The sequence below is a fragment of the Rhagoletis pomonella genome, unplaced genomic scaffold, assembly GCF_013731165.1.
Source record: "Rhagoletis pomonella isolate Grant_MI unplaced genomic scaffold, Rhpom_1.0 Rhpom_scaffold_00007, whole genome shotgun sequence".
Lineage (NCBI taxonomy): Eukaryota > Metazoa > Arthropoda > Insecta > Diptera > Tephritidae > Rhagoletis > Rhagoletis pomonella.
Window position 1 is genome coordinate 25,650,054 of NW_023458561.1, and position 20,625 is coordinate 25,670,678.

A 20,625-nucleotide genomic window follows, 5' to 3' on the forward strand; every position below is an offset into this window, starting at 1 on the left:
AGCGAGACTGGCAAGCGGCTAATGATATTGCGCGAAAATGAAGAAACAATGTTGCAATTAGTTGGCATTAAAGTTAGCGAATAACAGCTATTTGAATTAGCAGAGCGAGCAGGAGACCAAGCCAAATTACAATGGCTGTGTTGCAAACTTAAGTCGGCAGAGGAAAATGGCAAAAGTGAATTATAGCGTAGACACATAGTAGGTAGCTTTTGGTGCCAGATGTATTTGATTGGCACTCAAACTAATTTTGTTGGGTTTGAAATAAAGTAATTTTTTGCTTACCTTAAAATCAATATCTGAATGACGATTCTCTTTCAGATATAAATTAAAAATACAATCAAAATTTCCTGTAAATTAAATTTTTTTATTATTCTTAAGTTATTTTTTACACAACTATTTTTAACTTAAGTACTTTGTTTATTTGGAAATTTTAACTAAATACATGAGAGTTGAAGTGTTAGAGATGAGCACTCACTTTTTTGCCAGCAATTGGCGTTATCGCTTCTAATTCACTTAGTGTTTTACTTTTATTTACAATATTTTTATAGTAAATTTTTTCATAATTGTAGTACATAGTCGTAAATATAATAGAGCTATGTTACTATATTTTTTTATTTTTTTTATGTTAAGAAGAATGCATTATTTTAATATAATAGACAATTCCAATTAGATAACTTTTTATTGAAAAATAAAGGAACGTAATTTTTTCTGCAAAAATATAATTCAGTCGAATTTTGAGTAAAATTTGGTAACTACATATGTTTAACGCATATCACTGTATTCCGCATAAAAAAGAAATATTTCATATTACATATTATGTATTAGTTAATTGCTTTTTACAAAAATTATAAAATGTTTAACTTTGTTATAATTTTTTGATTTTATGTTAATTTAAAATAACTAGTCATTTGTTTTTAACTTAATGCCTATACATATTACTTACTTATGGGGCATTCCAGACGAATTCGGAAACAATTTATCTTTTGTGTCTTCGATTTTTTATAGATCTTACGTTGTGATAGCAATTGTGAGAGGCCTCCCTGATTAAACAAACTTCGGTTAACTTCTTCGAGATAGATATTGATTTTTGAAAAAACTTTGATTTCTTTAAATGCCCATAACTTTGTGAAAAATGGGCCGACTGGGAAAATTTTTTATAGCAGCGGAATAGCTGCGTTTAATTTTAGTTGGCTTAACAAATAAAAAAACTGGATAAAGTATTAACAGTTTACGTAGCGAACTTAGCTCAGCTGGTGGACTGCTGGCTATGGCGGCTGGGGTCGTTGGATCGAATACGAGTTGAAAGAAGTCTGATGAGGAGACGTGGTTATCTCCGAAATAGCAGCTATAACTTCTACCACATGGTAAATTGTATTTTTTTTTTACAAAAAATTTTCATTAAAAACGGTCTCAAGCTCAATAAAATAATTAAAAATTTATTTAAAAAAAAACTCTCACTGAGCCAGTAACTTTTTAGCTAAGTCCGATAAGGGGATAACAATAGGATGTCTTTTTTCATACTTTAAAATTAAATGAATTTTAAAATTTTTCCAACTTTTAAATTTTAATTGTTTAATTTCAAATCAAAACATAAAATAATTTTATACTTATTCTTAAGGGGTTTTCATAGTGAAAATTTCCAAAAACAAAATTAACTCTTTTTTCAACAAGCGATATCTCAAAAACGGATAGGCGAAAAAAATAGCCTCTATTAGTTGGTCTACAATATAGAACATTTAAAAAAAAAATAAATAATCATACATGCAGAGACCAAATTTTCTCCAGATTGAGCTAGAATGCCCCATATATTTATGGTTTAACCTTCGGAAAACGAAATCATAAGGCAAAAGAAAAAATTTCTTTATTTGACTGGCTCGCAGACTCGGTTTTGAAAAATAAAAATATTTGAGTTAATACTTTACAATGAGTGTCTATTTCTGCAACTTGTCAAACATGGGTAACTAAGTATTAGGTTTCTACTGAAAGTGGGATGCAATGCCAAGGCTATGCGAACGATAAATGCTGATGTGCCAAGTACTTAATTGGTTGTCCTGCCGAAACCGCCATGCTTACTAAAACATGAACCATACCGTGGATGAAGGAAAAAACCTGGATCTGTGGTCAGCGTCGCCAGCGAAATAAAGTATGTGGGTCTGGGGATGTAGCCCAAGATTCAACGTCATGACAGTACAGCCAATTGTAACCTAAGGGCAGTAGCTGGGGTTAAAAGAACTACTCTGGCTAAAGGGAGACAATCGTAGACCAAGCTACAACGACTGGCCTATATATGCATATCTGGTATCAAAGAGTTCTGCTTTGCTTAGCTAGAGAAGTATTTGGAAGAGCTTAGATTATATTTTCTAAGAAAAGGTGAATCCCGGTCCTTCTAGCACTGTCCCCTAGAGATGACATAGTGAGAACCGTAGTCCTTGAGAAGTGGCTTAAAATATAGTTACGCGGCAAAGAAACCTGGAGCGTCTACGTCTATGACGATTTTCGACCGCAATCCGAATGAAATTTTGCGCCATTTTGTAGTCGTGAACGGAATGTGAATGCATCACCATAAACCACGAAACAGTTACGTTAAGTATACAGTAAGTAAACAGTATACGTTAAATAGATTCGAACAGTGTTGCCGCATCAAAGATATTTTTTTCTATTGAAATTCCCGAAAAAATCTACAAAAAAAAATCTAAAAGTGGAAAACGACTCAAATTGTTTTGAACAAGGCCGACAGAAAAGCACCTCATTTCGAAATTCCACTTCAAGAAAGGCAAGGATACAAAAATACTTTGTGCTAGAAAGAGCCGTTCATGAAGGGTCCGATCAATCACGATGAAAATTAGATAACATTAAAAAAATATTTTTGCGAAATCCTCCAAAAACAAAATTAATCTACCACAATTGAAATTTCGAAAACTATTTTCGAAAAAAGTTTCTAGACTTCAACCAAAATGGCAACACTGTTTTCGACACCGATTTGAAGGAAATGTGATCGCATTTGTTAAAGAAAAACGTGCTCCTCCACCAAGAAAATGCAGGGATCGGACATAAGGTAAAAATTTCTTGACCTAGGTTGCGAATTGCTATGGAGTACTTTCTGAATTTATAGTAAGTCGTTGGACTACTGTTTCTTATTTCAAATCCTGAAAAAATGCCTCTATTATAAGAGTTTGAGTGGAATGAAGAGGTCACCACTGAATCAAACGACTATTTTGGTATAAAAAAAACGCAAAAATTCTGAAGACTTAATGAGGCAATGTTGAAGACTAAGGAGTATGAGTAATAAATTACTTGATAAACAAAAAAAAAGTTATTTCCTTCAAGAAGTCATTGTCTTTGTAAACTCTTGTATTCACTAGAAATCCCGAGAACTTTTAAAGTGCTTTGGGATTAAATAAAAGTTAAAGATGGTTTGGTTATATAATACATACCAACTTAATTACCGAGAGAGAAGGATGACACATCCCTTTCGGTGATTTTTTGAAAAAATTTATCACCAAATATTTTTACTTGCATTTCGATGGATTTTCTTCTGCTATTTTTGATATTTAAAATTATCTTAACTAACTTTAATTTAGTTTGTGTTTTTATTTTTTATTTTATTTTATTTTATTTTTTTCTTCGTATCTCATCCTTACATTAAGCAACTTACTGGTAATTAACTACAGTGATAGACATAATGTAGCCACTGCAAGCCTATACTTAGTTTTTATATCAAAATTGAATGGGCTATGAAACTGAATACACAATTTTTTTCATTAAATTTTAAATAAAAAGAGTGAAATTTTAACGAAAGTTTGCTGAATTTTAAACAATTTTATACAAATATTGAAATTTTGATTTATATGCGCTTTGTCGTGGAATGAACTTTACTTTTACAAAAAAATTATAAAAAAAAAAATTGTCTAAACTTATCAATATGTGTGTGACCTTATCATTATGTCTATACTATATTTGTTATCTTATCATTATTTTCATGCATTTACTTACTTTTTAGCTATTTTTGTTAATCAAAATTTCTCTATGTATTTTATTCGCTTGAGTTTTTATCTAAAAGAGACTTAACTAAATTACAATCTGGCAACATTTTTTCTTTTTCAATTAGTTATACTTTAAATTTACAAAAGATCTTTCTTATCATTTAAGTTCCACTATAAATGTATGTACAATTTACAAAAATCACTCCATATTTTTACTTTCTCATTTTCCATTTGTTAAAAGCCTAATCAAATTAGTTTGTGAAAATAGTAGTTTGATTTTTTTTTTTACAAAATTATCGTTTTGAGTAAAAGAAAATCATTTGTAATAAAAAATGCTTCAAATTGATATTTTTGATTCTTTTATTTTTTAGTACTTAAATATGCATTTATATATTACATAGCTAAAATTTAAAATATACTTTTCCTATCGGATTTTCATTACAAAATGCACTACACTCTTATCAGTTGTATATATTTACTTTATCAAAGCACTAACTTAAACACACACTTGCACACATAGATAACTACATACAAATTTTGATTTACTTCCACATTTAACTGTTCTAATTATTTACTACATATGTACGTGCAGCAAGCACACTTACCTACATACTTATACTAAGTATAGAAAACGAAAAAAAAATACACTCAAATGTGGCAAGTCCGTGTGTTAAATATTTTTGCTGCTCATCGTAAGTCGGCTCTCTAATTCCATAAAAAAAATGATTTTTTTTTTTAATTCTCAGACTACTGCACATCATTACGGGTTTTTTTCTATATTTTTTGTATTCATCCTAATTCGTTCACTTGCCCTTAAATATTAACACACGCCTATATACTTACTATAATTATACGCATATTTATATGTACATATGTACTTGAAAATATAGTTATGCTGCCGCCTATTCAAAGCCTCATTACATTATTCAACTTAACTAACTACTCGTACATATGTATATGTGTTGGTGTAGTTTTGTGTGTCTGTCAGTGTGTGTGTATAAGTTGCTCCAGTTTCGCGGCCATATAGCGCGCTTACCCAAATAAATTTTTGTGTGTGTTTACATTTTGTTTATTTTTGTTTGCAGTCCCACCTTTTTTACTATGTAAACATACATACGTATGTATGTGTTCATATGTGTATGCGCAGTTTCACTTTGATGCGTCATTATGGCCGTTGTTGTCTCATCTGTAATTATCCCAGGTTTACATGTATATATGTCTGTAGTATTCGGTAGGCCATAGCTATTATGGCTATAATGCCATGCAAATGAGTTTGATATGATTTAGTCGAGCCGCCGACATGCCCATGATACATCGCTGCTGGATTATCACCTGTTGAGGAAGAATAAAATGTAAACGCGCTGGCTTAGTTAAAATGTTTAGTAATGGCAGTGTAAAAAAAAATTGCATGTTATTAGCAATTAAAAGCGATTACAACCAGATCATGAGAGATTAAATTTATTTTCTTTGGTTTCCTTTACATACGGACAACATATTTGTATGATTAATAATCGGTTTGACCCATAAGGTATGTGCGCTAAAGATAGGCGGTGGGATTGCGCAAAGCTACGAATGATTTTAGCATGAATTTCGTATCCTATTTACAACTCGAATAAAAAATAAAAATTTTATTGTGAAGACTAGATATTTAGCCCACACAAGCATCCTAAACACTATAATCCAGCAATACGAACGACATGACACGATACCAGAGCAATATGGCATTGTGTGCCTGCATACACCCAACGAGACAAGCCGCAACAACGTGTAGCCCATCGCCATCATGTAACCACACGGCCAAAGAGCCCCACTTAGGCGGCATATAAAAGAAGCGACACAACCTAACAGGATAGTCAGCGGCTGAATAGCAACAACCGTATGGAGGGATTGCTTGTGATTCTTTATATAACACCACAAGACACTACCACTCCGAAGCAGAGAACCATAGATCTAACCGAAGTGAGGTCGTCGGACGGAATCTCATTCTCCCGAGCTTAAAATCGGCTCCGGTATACCATCCGCCACAAGCTACCGTGAACTCACGTCACGGCGACAGGCAATCGTTCGCAATGTTCCGTTCACTAGCGTTAGCAGAGCGCCGTTCACCAGCGCCGGCACAGCTCCATAAGTAGCAGACGAGACCCACCCCTACAAGACAGCTGAGTATCATATGAGTACTCATATTATCATTACCCCTAATCACAAAAGTGCTTATCAAAGTCCTCATTTTCGTTCAGGCCATGGGAAAAAATTGAGTACTTTCCCCTCAATGTTGTCATCAGAAAGTCCTCAGTACTAATAGTCAAACTACTCATTTATGCCGTACTACAAAAACAAAAGTGTAAATGTGTGAGAATTTTTGCCTAAAGTGCTCAGCAATGTCTTGTAGGGACTGGGCCTCTACTGGACCGCAGACAGGATTCTGAATCACCGAATAACCAGTGTAAAGCAATTCAATATATTGAACTAAGAAAGTATAAAAAGTAAAATAAATAGAGATCTAATTATAAGCACCTCCGAACTTACATATTTATTGTGAACGAACCCTGGGATTGGCGAGATTAACTCAACAGCGCTTCGGTATATTATTTGGGAAATAAACACCAGGGGCATATTCATAGTCGTAATAAAGTCGATTATAAAGATAGTTCCCTCTGTCTCTCTCTCTCTTCTCATTGAGAATTATGTTAAAAAGCCGCAACTACCTCTAGTGTCGACTTTATTTTGACTAAGAATTTCCCCTCTAATGGAAATTTACATGACGCAACTTTCACTGACGATTAGTTGAGTCAAAAGTCGAACGAAAGTTGGCAAGTAAAATTTGGGAAGTAAAATTTCCAGACTAAGGTTACTCATACGCATAGGCGGTCTCTAAAACAAAAATGAAGTTTTAGTTTATTAATTTTATTGTGGCGTATTCATGTTTTGAACCACGATTTTTTTGATTGGAAGAATGGAAAATCAACAAAGTCTAAGCGGTAGAAGTTATACGGGGTCTGCATAGCGCAGTGTACATCCGAGATGGGTTTTCGAACCCTGCTGAGGTCTAGAAAGAGAAATCTGATGAGGAGATGTGGTGATCTCCAAAATAGCTGCTATAGCTTCTAACGCTTAGACTTTTTTTTTTATTTTTCCTAACAAACAAATCGTGGTACAAATCTTAATACCACTGTTGGAATGAAGTTTTAGTTTGTCTACTGAACCTTTTTATTGCCTAATGTGGAAATTAGTTGTACAAAATATTAGGCAACCTTTTCTTTTAACAAAAACTTCATATTGCACTGTGACTTCTGAAATTAATGAACCGAAATTTTTCTTACGAATAAAGTTTAAAATTCGCTTTTAAAAACTAAATTTTATGGTTTCTTGTGTATTTGACTTGACACTCCAAGTTCGTCGCTAACGGCTGCCATGTTTTCGGGAAGAAGTGCAGCAAATAGCGCTGAGAGCTCCACTTTTATGCGCTTTCTCTAGAATCCTTGAGATTATTTCAATTTAATGAACTCCTGTAAGATACCTTGTGACTTAAATTATGGAGGGAACACATGTCCACCCTATTGAATGGCAGCAGCTACGAAAGTTGCCAGAAAGGCAAACCCGAGCCTCCAGTCGATGATGCAGGTGTCGATTTTCCACCACCTGACTATGACGAGGTGCTTTGTTTAACTCGGCCAAAATCTCCTAGGCGCTTACAAAACCCAAGAAGAAGAAGGGGAAGAATAAATAAGCCTCCATGGTTATGCATGGTAACAGCCACTTAAACCTAATCAAAAATCAGAACCCAGTTAGTAACATGGCCGCTGGCCGATAAAGTACTATTATACTTTCGTCATGAGGAACGGGACACCATAGGGCTGTACGGCTGACAGTAAAAGACATATGTTTGCTATGGCAGCAAACATAAAATTTGCAAATGCAATTCCAACTGCAAATCCAAGAACATTTCCACAACATCCTGAAGAGCGCTAATATATTTCATCGGGATTTATTTGTCCACAGAATCTGTATGTTGGCTTTACCTCTAGGACCATTATTCTGTGTGATTCTATTTTTAACTCCACGCAGTCGAAACTCCTCGAACTTAGAATTCGTTTACGAAGCCAATTGAAGTTCTTTTAAGGGAAAGTAAAGATACATAATTTGAGTTTTCGGATAAAGAGACTAAGGAGGTGTGCGTGTGTATTCCAATTATTTCATCATTTTATGCTTAGAAAGTTTAAAATTGTGAAATTTAAATATCACAACTTCGAATTCGTGCTGATTTTAGACGGTTTATGTAGATGTTAGCATAAAACAGAATGCATGCAGCGATATAACCGCGATGACGCAGGCAAACAACGTATCTATGCGTAATCGAAATTGTGGCGCGTGTGGAACAGTTAAATAACTATGGCAACAATGAGAGTTACATGTAGCAAGCAAACAAACGCTTAACCAATGCGTTATTTGCCGAACACTAAAAGCGTTGCTTTGGCTACATATGTACAAATTCTGTTGTGCATTCGAATATTTCAATACAACACTGCTGTCGTTGTGGTTTTGTCAATCTGTGCAAATACACAACCATACAAATGCTAGCCAACACAATACGAAGTTATATAGATAGTACATATATATGTATGGATAAAGGCTGTTCCTTAAAATAGCTACGAAAATTTCAAATTTCAAAAATATTTTTAGGGGTCGATACCAGGGTTTGACAAAATTTTAAATTTTTTTAAATTGCGAAAATTTCACATAATTTTTACTAGAAATCTGATAAGTATAAACAAATTCATAAACTCGCTGGTTTACACATAGCTGGTCAAAGTCAATTTGGAAAAAATTAAATTTTTTTTAACATTGGTAGCGATCTCTGAATTTTTATTTTTCTTTTATTTATTTATTTTTTCTTTTGTGGATGCCTGTACTTTGCGCGTAGAGCCACAAAAAACTGCGCCCTATGATGTTGATATTTTGACGGCCACCCTAGTATGTATTTGGTATATCGATTACATAAGGAGATACATAGTATATGTACGCTATTGTCATCGCTGACGCATTCGCATCTTTCGCTTGCCATCAACACCCATGTCGCCGGTTTGGCCACAGGCTTTTGTGTGTGTAGTGTGGTATTTGTACAAGCAATTTATTTGCATGTGTATATGTTTGCCTTAAGCGAATGTGGGTTTATTTTACTGTTGAGTGACTGACTGACTGCGGTTTTTGCGGCGCTTGACAACATCACATACGCAAACTAACGCACAGATACTGTACATTTATATTTTGGTTTGTAGGATTTTGCCAACGTTAAGCGATGCGTTCGGTATTTGTGGCAGCACATAGTCTTTTTACATGACTGCAATAGTATGAATGTACATTAGAGTGCATCACTCTCCATACAAAAAAAAAAAAATAAAATAAAATCGGTACCATTTTATCATTGGAACTATAAAATATATATATATATATATATATAATATATTAAGAACTACGTAAACATTTGAAAATACCCCCAAAATCGACTTTTTTATAAATAAATTTAGTTTTTCAAAATTCTTCTAAAAAATTGCTTCAGTGCATAGAAAAGTAAAGCTCGAAAGCTTGGAAGCTTTTTATAAATTTTATCAACGGAATGATAATAACGATATTTTTTTCAAACACATTCTGGCCGAAGTCCTAAAATATAAGTTTTATGATTCCTGTAGGAAAACCGCTACCTTTTTTTTAGTGATGCACCCTAATGTACATATGTATATTTACAAACTCATAGATGGCAGTTAGTTTTCCGGCGACGTTTTGTTTCACAAATATGCGCATGCGAATTATCTTCGTACCCTAACAGAATGTAGGCTTAGGAATTTGCCGTCAATGGCATGGAGTTCGCGTAGTTCATGGTTTTGCAATTTTCATAAATTACTTTTATTACACGCGCACACAGAAAATATTTTATTTGTCATATGCATGCTTGTGGTAAGCGAATGCTGTAGCAAACTTCAACGACCGCACGCAGAAAGCCGGCAAATCAACGGCGTTGAAACAAAATTACAAATATGCTAAAAAAAAAATCAATTTCTTTAAATACGCCACGTTTTGTATTACATTTAAATTCATTCGGCATTCAGTACGCAATTTGCATCAGCATTCAACAAGCTACAACAATCAGCATACACAATTTCGGTATAATTTTTATGTTGAACGTTTTATGTTGCTACATTTTTATTCGCAATGCCATGCGAACGTTCGTAAGTCACTAAAATACACACAAGTATGAACAGAGGCTTACATGTATGTACATAAATACCCCAATGCGCACACTTGTATATAAATAATTTATTTTAATGTGTTAACACATTAAGTGCAGCAGAATTTACAACTTGACTTTTTATCACATTTTTTTTTTAGTTTAGTCAGATGTTCCGGAAAAAAAATTTTACTGGAAAATGGATGACAGTAGTTTTTTTTTTTAACTTCAGAATACATGTGGCTTTAGAAGTGGATTCAATTATGTATTGATGTGTATGGATAAGTGTGTGGTATTCTTACTGATACATACTTATATTTATGTATTCAAAGTTACGATTTATAAATACCATAATGCTTCATATTTAGCAATGTCTAGGTTGGTTTGGGCTACATTAATGTGCCAGTTGATTCAATTTACCAACTCACTTACATAGGTCTTGCAGGTCCATTGGTAATGGGTTGTACGCTAGGTTTTGGATCCGCTACATGAAAATAGGCTACAAAGAAATATAAGAATAGTCCCTCGGAGGGGACCCCCTTTTGACTACGATCACAGCAAACGCTTAAAGGACTAAGTTTTGATGGTATGCACCTGCACCTCGGCTAGCTGTCATCAGCGCGAAAATGCGAAATGTATTGGACGGGGCAAAGATCGACTGTCGGAAAATTCAGCTTCTACGATGCGACATCCGATAACGGAATGATGCCAGTTAACGCGGGTCGCGATAATGGTAACAGGGGTAGACGGCCGTCTGATCTGCTTGCAGAGTAAATTTTAATAATTTCTACCTCAACTCGACGCATAACACCGTGCGACAGTAAATTTTAAACACGCAAAAATGAATATATTCGCGAAGCTATGGGCAAAATATAGTAAAATTGCGTATTTAGTTTTTTTCTTCGGCGTCATATTTTTCTTTAAAAAGACTTTGAAATTTAAAAAATATCATTAATTCCAAAATTATTTAAAAAACCCAGTGCAATCTAGAATACCAATGTGGGTATCAAATAAAAGAGAAAATTCTGAAGAATTGAAAAATATTTAATGAACAAAGACGAATCGGTATGCAAAATGTCTTTTTAAAATTTTGTCCTTGAATATACTTAAAAAATTATCAATATTTATTTTTGAAAAAATTATAAACTAATACGACCACATCCTCGAATTCTGTGCTCCTAACTTTAGCTTAAAAAATTAAATTAATTAAAAGTGTACTTTCAGTACTTATTCGTCCTTTTAACCCACCAACAACTGTTATGTTTTTAAGTTCGATAAAATTTTCTCTTTCATTTGGTACCCACAATGTTAAATTTTTTAAATAATGTTTGTGTTAATAATATGTCTAAAATTTTAATGCCCTTTAAAAATATCCTGACATCAGAGGTTAAAATTGAGAACGCAGTTTTACTATATTTGGCCCATAGTTTCGTGAGTATATTGACTCTTCCATCTTCACTCGGCGGTCTTTGAAATCTTAGGTTTCATAACAGATAAAATGGAACCGTAACTAACGAGGCAGACAGGATACTTTTAAGTGCATAGTGGCTGCCTGTGGACTGCACTTGGGTTTATTGTTGGCTCAGAGAGCGCTGGGCGAAAATGGCGACAAGCAAAGTTGTAAACTCCTTCAGTTTGGTAGACGACCGCGGATAGTCAAAGGAGATTTTGAATCTTTCTAAGGGTCAGCTATCGGTCTCAACCGGATAATCTTCATAAGGAACCTAGGAGTCGAGGAGGAGTCATCTTGCTTTTTTCATCTCAGCTGCCTTACCTAACACTTGGAAAAACAAACCAATACAAACAAACATACATTTTTTAAAATTACTTCTACACAACAGTACACGAGTATTACAAGGCTTAGCAAAGCTAGTTACGTTTATTTATTTAAGTTTACCAATAACAGTAGTTAAATCACTTTGAATTTTCTTATGCTCACACTAATAATCTTTAAATGTAAGAAGTGGACATTCGAATAAATTAAACTTAACCGACATATACGAGTATATCAATTACCTCGATTAGCAGGACAATTATCTAATATACTATGCAATTCTAGTACAGTAAGAGTTAAACCGTCTAAGACATTCCCCATTGCTCTAAAGCCAGACAATGGCCCAAAGCATTTCTAATTAGACAATAGCTTTGCTTTACTAGCTAAGCAGTTTGGTGGAATACATGAAATCGCACTGGCAATATCCTCTTATTTACTTCCCTCGATCGTATTCACTACTATTATTAATATCCCTTTTGCCATCGCCTCACTAATACATACATAGATAAATCTATATGTATGCGTGTACGTAAATACATGCGTGTCCTTTGAACAATCCTTGCACTATGTTTTGAGAATTTATGTGTAGAGTTCATTAGAGCGCGTCCTTCCATAATGTGTTACATTGTTGGCGTCCTCGTCGTTGTTGTTCTCGTTAGGTCAGCGACATGCGTTGCATTGGCTATTTGCTCCTACGAGTACTGCTAGTAAATATATTTATGTTCGCTCTTAGTCTTTAGGGGTAATGCTGTACGTGTAAAGTGACTTTGTAGTGGATGCTTCACATGCACCTATAGTTATGCATTAACATATGGGTGTATGTACATATATGTATGTATATGCATATGAACATACTTTATTGCTAAGTTCACTGCCTCTAGCATTTAAAAGGAGAGCACTGCTGATATGCTTACTTGCTTATATGTAGAAGAGATGCCTATGTATATGTGCATTAATTCGAAATCAAGCACACTAAAGCATATCTGTAATAGAATTTCGTATGTATGTAGATTCCCTGCCTAAGTAAACAACAAGCATCCATAATTCTTAGTACCTATTTGTTCGCAGCTATTAGTTCCGGGGGGAGGACAAAAAAAGTTATAGCCATATAAACTCATTCGTAAAGAAAGGCGCTTGTTTATGCCTAAATAGATTTTGAAGGCTGCATTAATTTTTCTTTATTATTGTAACTTTTTGATATTCTTGTAGATTTTATTAAAAGTTCAAAGTATTCAATTAAAAATATCTCTTTTAGAAAATCAAATCAGTTAATTATCGTTGCTTTCCGCTAAAATTAGTACTTTAACGTAGCGTAATTCCACTTAATTTTATGTACATGCATTTTGAAGTTTACGATAATTTTCAGTATTGCATAAATCAAAATAATTATAACCTACGCCAAAACGCGTATGTATAAAAATCAAAGTCATGCGCAGATTTTTTTTTTTTAATAAATTACAGAATGAAATACTGATTGATTGGCTCTAACCGAGTGTATGCTTAACAGATGAATTGGTCACCGTTGGCAGCAGACTTAATTCAATTAGCGCGTGAGCTCATGTGGAATTATGTGAAAAGAGAGGTTTTTCATGTTCAAAATAATTTGACAAATGTGTCCAAACTTTGAATGTGATAAGCTTCGAATGAGTAAAATATTTTGGGCATATACATACAGTGACTGAAACAAATGACCACGTGTTAATTTTCTTAAAATATTCGTAACGTTTTTCAAGCTAAATTTTCAAAATTAAACAAAAAAAATAAACTAAAAATCAACGAATTGCGAATATTAAAAAAAACACGTGGTTGTTTGTTTGAGTCACTGTATGTTCTTACAACGATGTATGCCTTTGAGAGACTAAAGGGGATATAGACTATATAGTCCACTATGGTATTTCATTGTTAAATTTTATTTGGCCACAAATACACAAAAGAAAACTTCTACCCAACCAAGTCCACAATAACATTATTTAATGCAAGCAAAAAGAGTAGCTTGAAACACAGTAACAGATATTTTTGGCGCAAAAAAGGGTGCATATGTACCTCTGTGGTTATCTAATTAAGTTGGTGACAGTTTAAACAGCCTTTGGCAATTTTTTTTATTTTTTATTTATTTAAAGATTATTTTTTTAAGTCTAAGTTATTAGATATATCTATAACAAAAACAATAAAAATTCATACATACTTTATACATAAATATTAAAAACTTGGCAAATTTTCACCTAATTGCCAAGTGATTCCTAGTGTAATATTCTCTAACCTTCCTTTTTCTATGAATATCAACGCTTCTTTATCATCTTCCTCTAAACCTATTCAATTACTCACTCCTCTACTTGGAATTCCACTTTCACTGTCTAGTTAGTCTATCAGTCTTAGTTCATATTGATTTGTAAGTGATTATATTTACATAGTTTAAGAAATTTGTAACATACTTATGTACATGCACTGTAATTCATAACCTCTGGTTGTTGTGCATGTATTTATTATTATTAAATAAAATAAATAAATTAAATTTCATTTAATATTAGTGGGATCAAGTGTAAGTTTCAAGGTATCGAAATTCGTGATTTAGTAATCCCCACCATAGTAAGGCATGTGTGCCGTAAAAAGCGACTCAAACGAATAGGTATAAGTGACTCGAATGCCAGTGACGCAAAGAAACGAACTTAAACGTCAGCTCGGCAGCAGGTATAAACCGCACACGGAAGTTGGGTTAAAATGTCAAAATATTGTCCATCACGAACGTAGATATCCCAATCAAGTTGGAACTCGACCCGAAATAGCGAAAGGATCATGTAGCATTTTCAGTTTAAATGAAATCATTTTCATCATATGTGAAACCTTTTTCAAATTAAATTAAACCTTTTTCAGATAAAGCGAAACCTTTTTCAGAATCAATGAAACTTTATTCAAATTAAATGATACTTTTTTCAAATTAAATGAAACATTCTTAAATTAAGTATAAAACAATATTGAGCTTATGGACAGAAAATAAACTTAACCTATTAAGAGCCATTTGTACCATGTCTAGCTAACACTTACCCTTAGTTACACATTGTTATCGACGTTATCGACGCCATGCTTATAACAGGAAGCCGATAACGCCGATATGGTGTTTTGCTCGGAGAAAGTGTTAACCAAACATGGTGCAAGCGGCTCTAAGTCATAGTTTATAAAATGAATGAAGAGCTTGTCCATTCGCGGCTTTCGGAATTCGGATGATCACGTCCATAACATAACGTCAGAAAGCCCAGGCACAATGGAAGCATAACTTTGAAAAACATAACAAGAAGCATTTAAAGTAAAACCTGGAAGAAGACTTGGTTAAGGCAGAAACTTTAGCACGCCTAATGTATTTACAGGTTATCTTCGTGAGTTTCAAAAGGAAATATGGGAGACAACCTAATTAGCAGTCGAGAGAAAGATTAGCGCTAAATTGGGTATCAGTGCAAACAATAGCAAAACAGGTGCCAACAGGTGCAGCCATGCAGGTGGATGCAACCTTCGATCCTTGGGGTCAAAATAAAACAAACACGCACATAAGAAGCTGATGAAGAGCAAGAGCAGGTAGTCAAACTATTGCGGAATTCGCTCTCCAAAAGTATATAAATATTTGGTGCTCACACATTTCGCCTAAAGGTTTGGTAGAGGGTCCCTACCCACAATTTAACACCTTATCCGAGCGGCAGATACTTCTTTGTACACTAAGAGAAAAATCAACCAAAAATTGATTAATAATACCAAATTCAAACTTGAAAAGGAATCAGCGTAATTTTTGGTTAATATTAATAATGCCTTGGTTGATATTTTCAACATTGATTTGGTAATATTAACCACAACTTTGTTACATTATCCAAATTTTTGGTTGTCGATTTTTCATTTGAATACGTTTATGTGCTGCACTTCACAGATGCTTTTTCATAATACGGAGATAAAAAACAAAAATTTGTATTATCATTTTAACATGTTGCCTCTGGCGGGATTAGCAAATAACAACAAGCATCTCTTCAAATGTTCAAGTTGAATCAATTTTCTTCGTCGCTTGATTTGGTTCTGCACTTCACAGAGGCGTTTTTGTAATTAAGAAAAACCAAAAACAGAAAAAAATAAAAATTATGTATCGCGCTGACGGCATTCGTACTGCTGTTGAGGTGTGGTCTGACCACAGCACTCTATGCAGCCAGGTAAGAGCTTCATTTTCTTCTTCAAACTAATTTTATTGTTTAGTGCTGCTGAAAGCACTGAACCTTCTTTTACTACCGATTTCATCGGCATGTGTAGAACTTGAGGATATTAGTACTTATTTTGCATGATTGTATACATACATAGATATGTATGTAATACAGTTTTGTTATTATGGTTTAGTAAATTTTATATTGTATAATCAACAACAACATATTTAGTTGCAAACGGTAGCTTTAGTGAGCAAGTACAACATCACTTTAGTCTCTTTATTTTCCTTGTATTGATTCAATTTCACACGGAGTAGACGTAAAAGCAATATTGCTATCAAATTCAATTCTTATACTAAAATTTGTTCTAAATTCCTATAAATATGTGTCTGCATGTCAGAGAGCACACGTGAGCTCCATACGACTACCATTTCAATCTGTGCTTTTTCCTACTCATACCTTACATTTTGCCTATTACACATTCTGCATAGTATATGTAAGTACATACTGATACTACATTTTTCCATGGCTTGCCAGTTCATTGACTTTGATTGTGAGCACATGTTTACAAGCATAAACTTACATACATATGTGCACGTACATAAGAACTTTCTTTGTTAGCCTGAGAAATGCCGTACCTAGACGCCCAAGTGTTTGCAATTATCGCCAGAAGTGCAGCTAAAGCAACGCTGACAGGTGCTGAAAAGCAATTTAATTTATTGGAAAAACATGGTGAATAACTATTTCGAGGTGACCTGTTGCATGGTGTTTTATGTGAATGTGTATGTACGTACACACACATATATCTACCTATTTATATGCCCACAATTGTAATGCTTAATTTCTATTGTGGGAAATTGTACTGAAACGTGTTGTGCAAAGTTAGGGTAAAGTTCTGCATAGTCTTTTGAACACATTTTTTTTGATAAATGTGTGAGTAGGCTTATATTTGCAATTTCAATTACACATGCATAAATTTACCTACATACATCCATAGTCCAATAGGCCCCACACTTGAGTGAGTTTTTCCAAAAATTTCATTGTAATATTATTTTGTACAAAAATTCTAGTTCACATTTCAATTTCCGCAATAATTTCCAAGAATTTGGATCCCATATTTACTGAATGATCGTAGTTTTTACAATTTACGAAAATAAAGTTATATGAGAAGGGGGCGTGGGTGGCTAGCATGGCAGTAGCGCATTCTATTAACTTAGTTTTGTCTAACTTTGCTGACGATTTCTGGATCCATCTATCTCACGAGTGGCATGCTCGATGTTCGCCACAAGGGCCTAACAGTTTTGCTTGTTAACATAGTCACATAGTTAAAAATGCACGTCATATGATTTTTCGAGCAAAATCTTTTATATTTCTTAACTTTGTTCAAGCTGACTTTCTGCCAAAACTTCAGTAGGAAAGAGGTGTTGCTGTCAAAATAACATACAAATTCAACAAAACCCTATACCAAAAACCTTTATGGACCACCCGAATTTTTGTGTACATAGATTTCTGGGCCATTTATATCCTATCTTTTCCCGTGGGCCACGAATAGATTTTACATTTCTAAAGACTTCTGACCGAAAACTATTGAATATGGCTAATTCGTTCGATCTTTCATTGGTAGGACAGAGTTCTTTGGCTATTTTGCAAGTCCTCCAAACTGGCTGCTTTCGTCGGCAATTCACCTACCTCAATGTCTTCCATTTTCCTATGGCGGGAAACCCAGACAAGAAAGACACTATTAACGTAGACACGGGGCACAAGCTGGTATTTGGTGATACGTTATGCTAATGCCTGTCAGAGTATATTATTTTTATCTTTATACGTACTTCCGATGCTTCTTCCTGTAATCGGCTGCAAAAGTGAAAAGTTGCTAAGTCTATTTTTACAAATATTACATGAGAGAAAAACAAATTCTTATAGCCATCCTTTTCAAGTATTTTGCAACAAAAAGCAGAAATCCATACGAATCAGAAGGACTCCGAGTTTTCCGATTTGCTTTTTTGTTGAATATAAACGAGAAGAAATAAAACGAGTACCTTAGTTCGTTTGGACTCTGCTGTCCAAATATGTACAGAGAAGTGGCTCGGTCATTTGGGTCGAATGGAGGGATATACTTGTTAGAGTTAACAATTTCGAAAAACGCTGGACTAAATCTATCGAGCTAAAGAGCTTTTTTGTATGGGAATATATTTGTTCAAAAAGTCACTGAGTTTAAATGTTGTGCACTGCTCTATTCATTAGGACCCGGATTCAATAACTAAATCATGCAAGTTTCTTTTGATAAGTAGTTCGCCTCTAGAAGAGCAATGTTAAAATTGACTGTCACTAATTTGTAATGAATTTCCGATTTAATTATAAAAAATAAATCATTTTGAGTTTTTACCCTTATCTTTGGTAGTCGCTAAAAATAATATTTTACGTCATTCGCATTTAATGCTACTTCCATATTTCATGGTATTTATGTATATTTTACTATCAATTAATTAGTATTACCTTTAAAAATATGCACTAACACGCTTGCAGGTTGTGTATTGCTAGCCACACAAGTGAAATTTCCCGAATGCTCACGCCGTGTTCGTTGAATTGTTAGCTCTGATGATTGGAAATCTGCGATAAATAGAAAATAGTTTTGAAAAAGTTTACTTAATAAATTTAACAAAGGAAAGGAGGATTTATCCTCCTCGGTCCTCGCGTGTAGCCCGCTGGACACTTTTTAAATGGACATATAATAAAAAATTTTAAATTTATTTCAATTCGATCCAACTTTATAGCCAGCTGGACATTTTAAGTTTACAATTGAATTGTTTTTTCTTTGCGTTTGTGGCAATACTGTCGTAATACGATCCAAGAAGTGAACAGTTATTTGAAAAAACGTGTGGTCCTTGTGAATGTAATTTCAAATTAATATTTTCGCTATATTTCTTCAAATCAAGTTTAATATTTTATTAAATTCAATCGAAAAATACTTGTTCTTTAAGGTAAATAAAAAATCTTTTAAATAAGTTTATTAAAATTCGGATATGAATACTGTTTCTTAAATGTTCAGTGGGCTGGACATTTGGTAGCTATCATGTCGAAAAAACGTTTTACGGAAGAAGAGGTGATGGAGATGCTCATGGACAGTGATTTTGAAGGTTTGTCCGACGATGAAGACTTGGAACTCGTTCCTAATTGTTCGAATGTGGCTTCTTCAAGTGATTCCGATTCTAACTACAATGCAGAATCTGATAATGAAGAAGAAAATATTGCTGAACAAGAGTTGGTTGATGCAAATGAAAGCCACTCAAATCTTCAAAATAAAAAACCGCTTAAATGGCTAGCCAAAGAATTTGTCGTGGGTAATACTCCCGCTGCCGACGAGGCATGGAACGCAGAAGATAGATTTGAGTGGACACCTTTCCAATATTTCTCGGAGTATTTTGACGACGATTTTTGGCGCGAAATTTCACAACAAAGTAATACGTACGCTCTAGAAAACGGCCAAAATTTGTATTCAAACTATAATGAGTACAAGAAACTATCTGGGGCCCACATACTTGCTGGTTGCATGAAACTTCCGCGCGTAAGGATGTACTACCGACCTGCTATTAATGTTCCAGCCATTACACAGATACCAAGGGATCGATTTTTTAAATTAAGAAATTATATGCATTTTGTCGACAACTTAAGAGCTACACCACAAGAAAAAGAAAACAACAAATTGTGGAAAGTTGAACCAATAATAAAAGCCGTTTTGAAAAAATGTCAATTGCTACCAAAGCCAGCAAAACTGAGCATCGATGAACAAATGATTCCATTCTCTGGTACCACGCAATTGAAACAATATGTTAAGGGGAAACCCTGTCCTGTTGGTTTGAAAAATTTTGCAACCACGATTTAGGTATCGGAGGAACAGTAGTGCAAAGACTTGCAGAAAATATTAGTAAAGGCAGCGAAATATTTATTGACCGATATTTTACTTCGATAAAACTACTAGAGTTTTTGCTGGAAAATGGAATATATGCTACGGGCACGATTCAACAAAACCGAATCCCCAAAGAACTGCGAACAAAACTTTCAACCGACCATGATCTTCTAAAAAGAGGCAGAGGTACCTTCAATGAATTTGTGAGAGAAGATGAGAAACTAGCGATTGTAAAATGGATGGACAGTCGTTCGGTTCTAATGGCGGCCACGTCGACTGGAGCACGACCACTTATATCTGTTCGTCGATGGGATAAGAAAGCCAAAAATTACATAAATGTCAATTGTCCCCGTATTCGTAGCAAGTTACAACACGTCAATGGGAGGCGTAGATCTTGCGGACAGGTTGATATCCTATTACCGTATTAATATCAGAACAAAGAAGTGGCCCACACGAGTTTTTTGGCATATGGTTGATCTCGCACTGTGTAATTCCTGGGTTCTTTATAAAAAAGACAAATTTTCCTGTGGTGCAAGGAGGTGCGAGTTGATGGACCTATTAGATTT

General features: G+C 34.2%; 2 protein-coding genes across 2 annotated transcripts; one reads left to right on the forward strand and one right to left on the reverse strand.

Annotated features, from left to right (window-relative positions):
* Nucleotides 1-4,410: 4,410 nt before the first annotated feature.
* LOC118743750 lies at nucleotides 4,411-18,938 on the reverse strand. Its single transcript, XM_036476512.1, has 3 exons — nucleotides 18,932-18,938; nucleotides 18,649-18,864; nucleotides 4,411-5,315 (listed from the first exon to the last, which is right to left on the reverse strand). The coding sequence occupies exons 1-3, from the start codon at nucleotides 18,936-18,938 to the stop codon at nucleotides 5,176-5,178; spliced, it is 363 nt and encodes a 120-aa protein (XP_036332405.1). The 3' UTR covers nucleotides 4,411-5,175.
* A 287-nt stretch (nucleotides 18,939-19,225) lies between these two features.
* LOC118743751 (piggyBac transposable element-derived protein 3-like) lies at nucleotides 19,226-20,035 on the forward strand. Its single transcript, XM_036476513.1, has one exon. The coding sequence runs from the start codon at nucleotides 19,226-19,228 to the stop codon at nucleotides 20,033-20,035; it is 810 nt and encodes a 269-aa protein (XP_036332406.1).
* Nucleotides 20,036-20,625: the final 590 nt, after the last annotated feature.

Coding starts and splice junctions, on each gene's coding strand:
- LOC118743750 (XM_036476512.1), bottom strand. Junction 5,316..18,648: donor GTTAGTGCATATTTTTAAAG/GTAATACTAATT, acceptor CTTCCTCAACAG/GTGATAATCCAGCAGCGATG.
- LOC118743751 (XM_036476513.1), top strand. CDS start 19,226: ATGTCGAAAAAACGTTTTACGGAAGAAGAGGTGATGGAGATGCTCATG.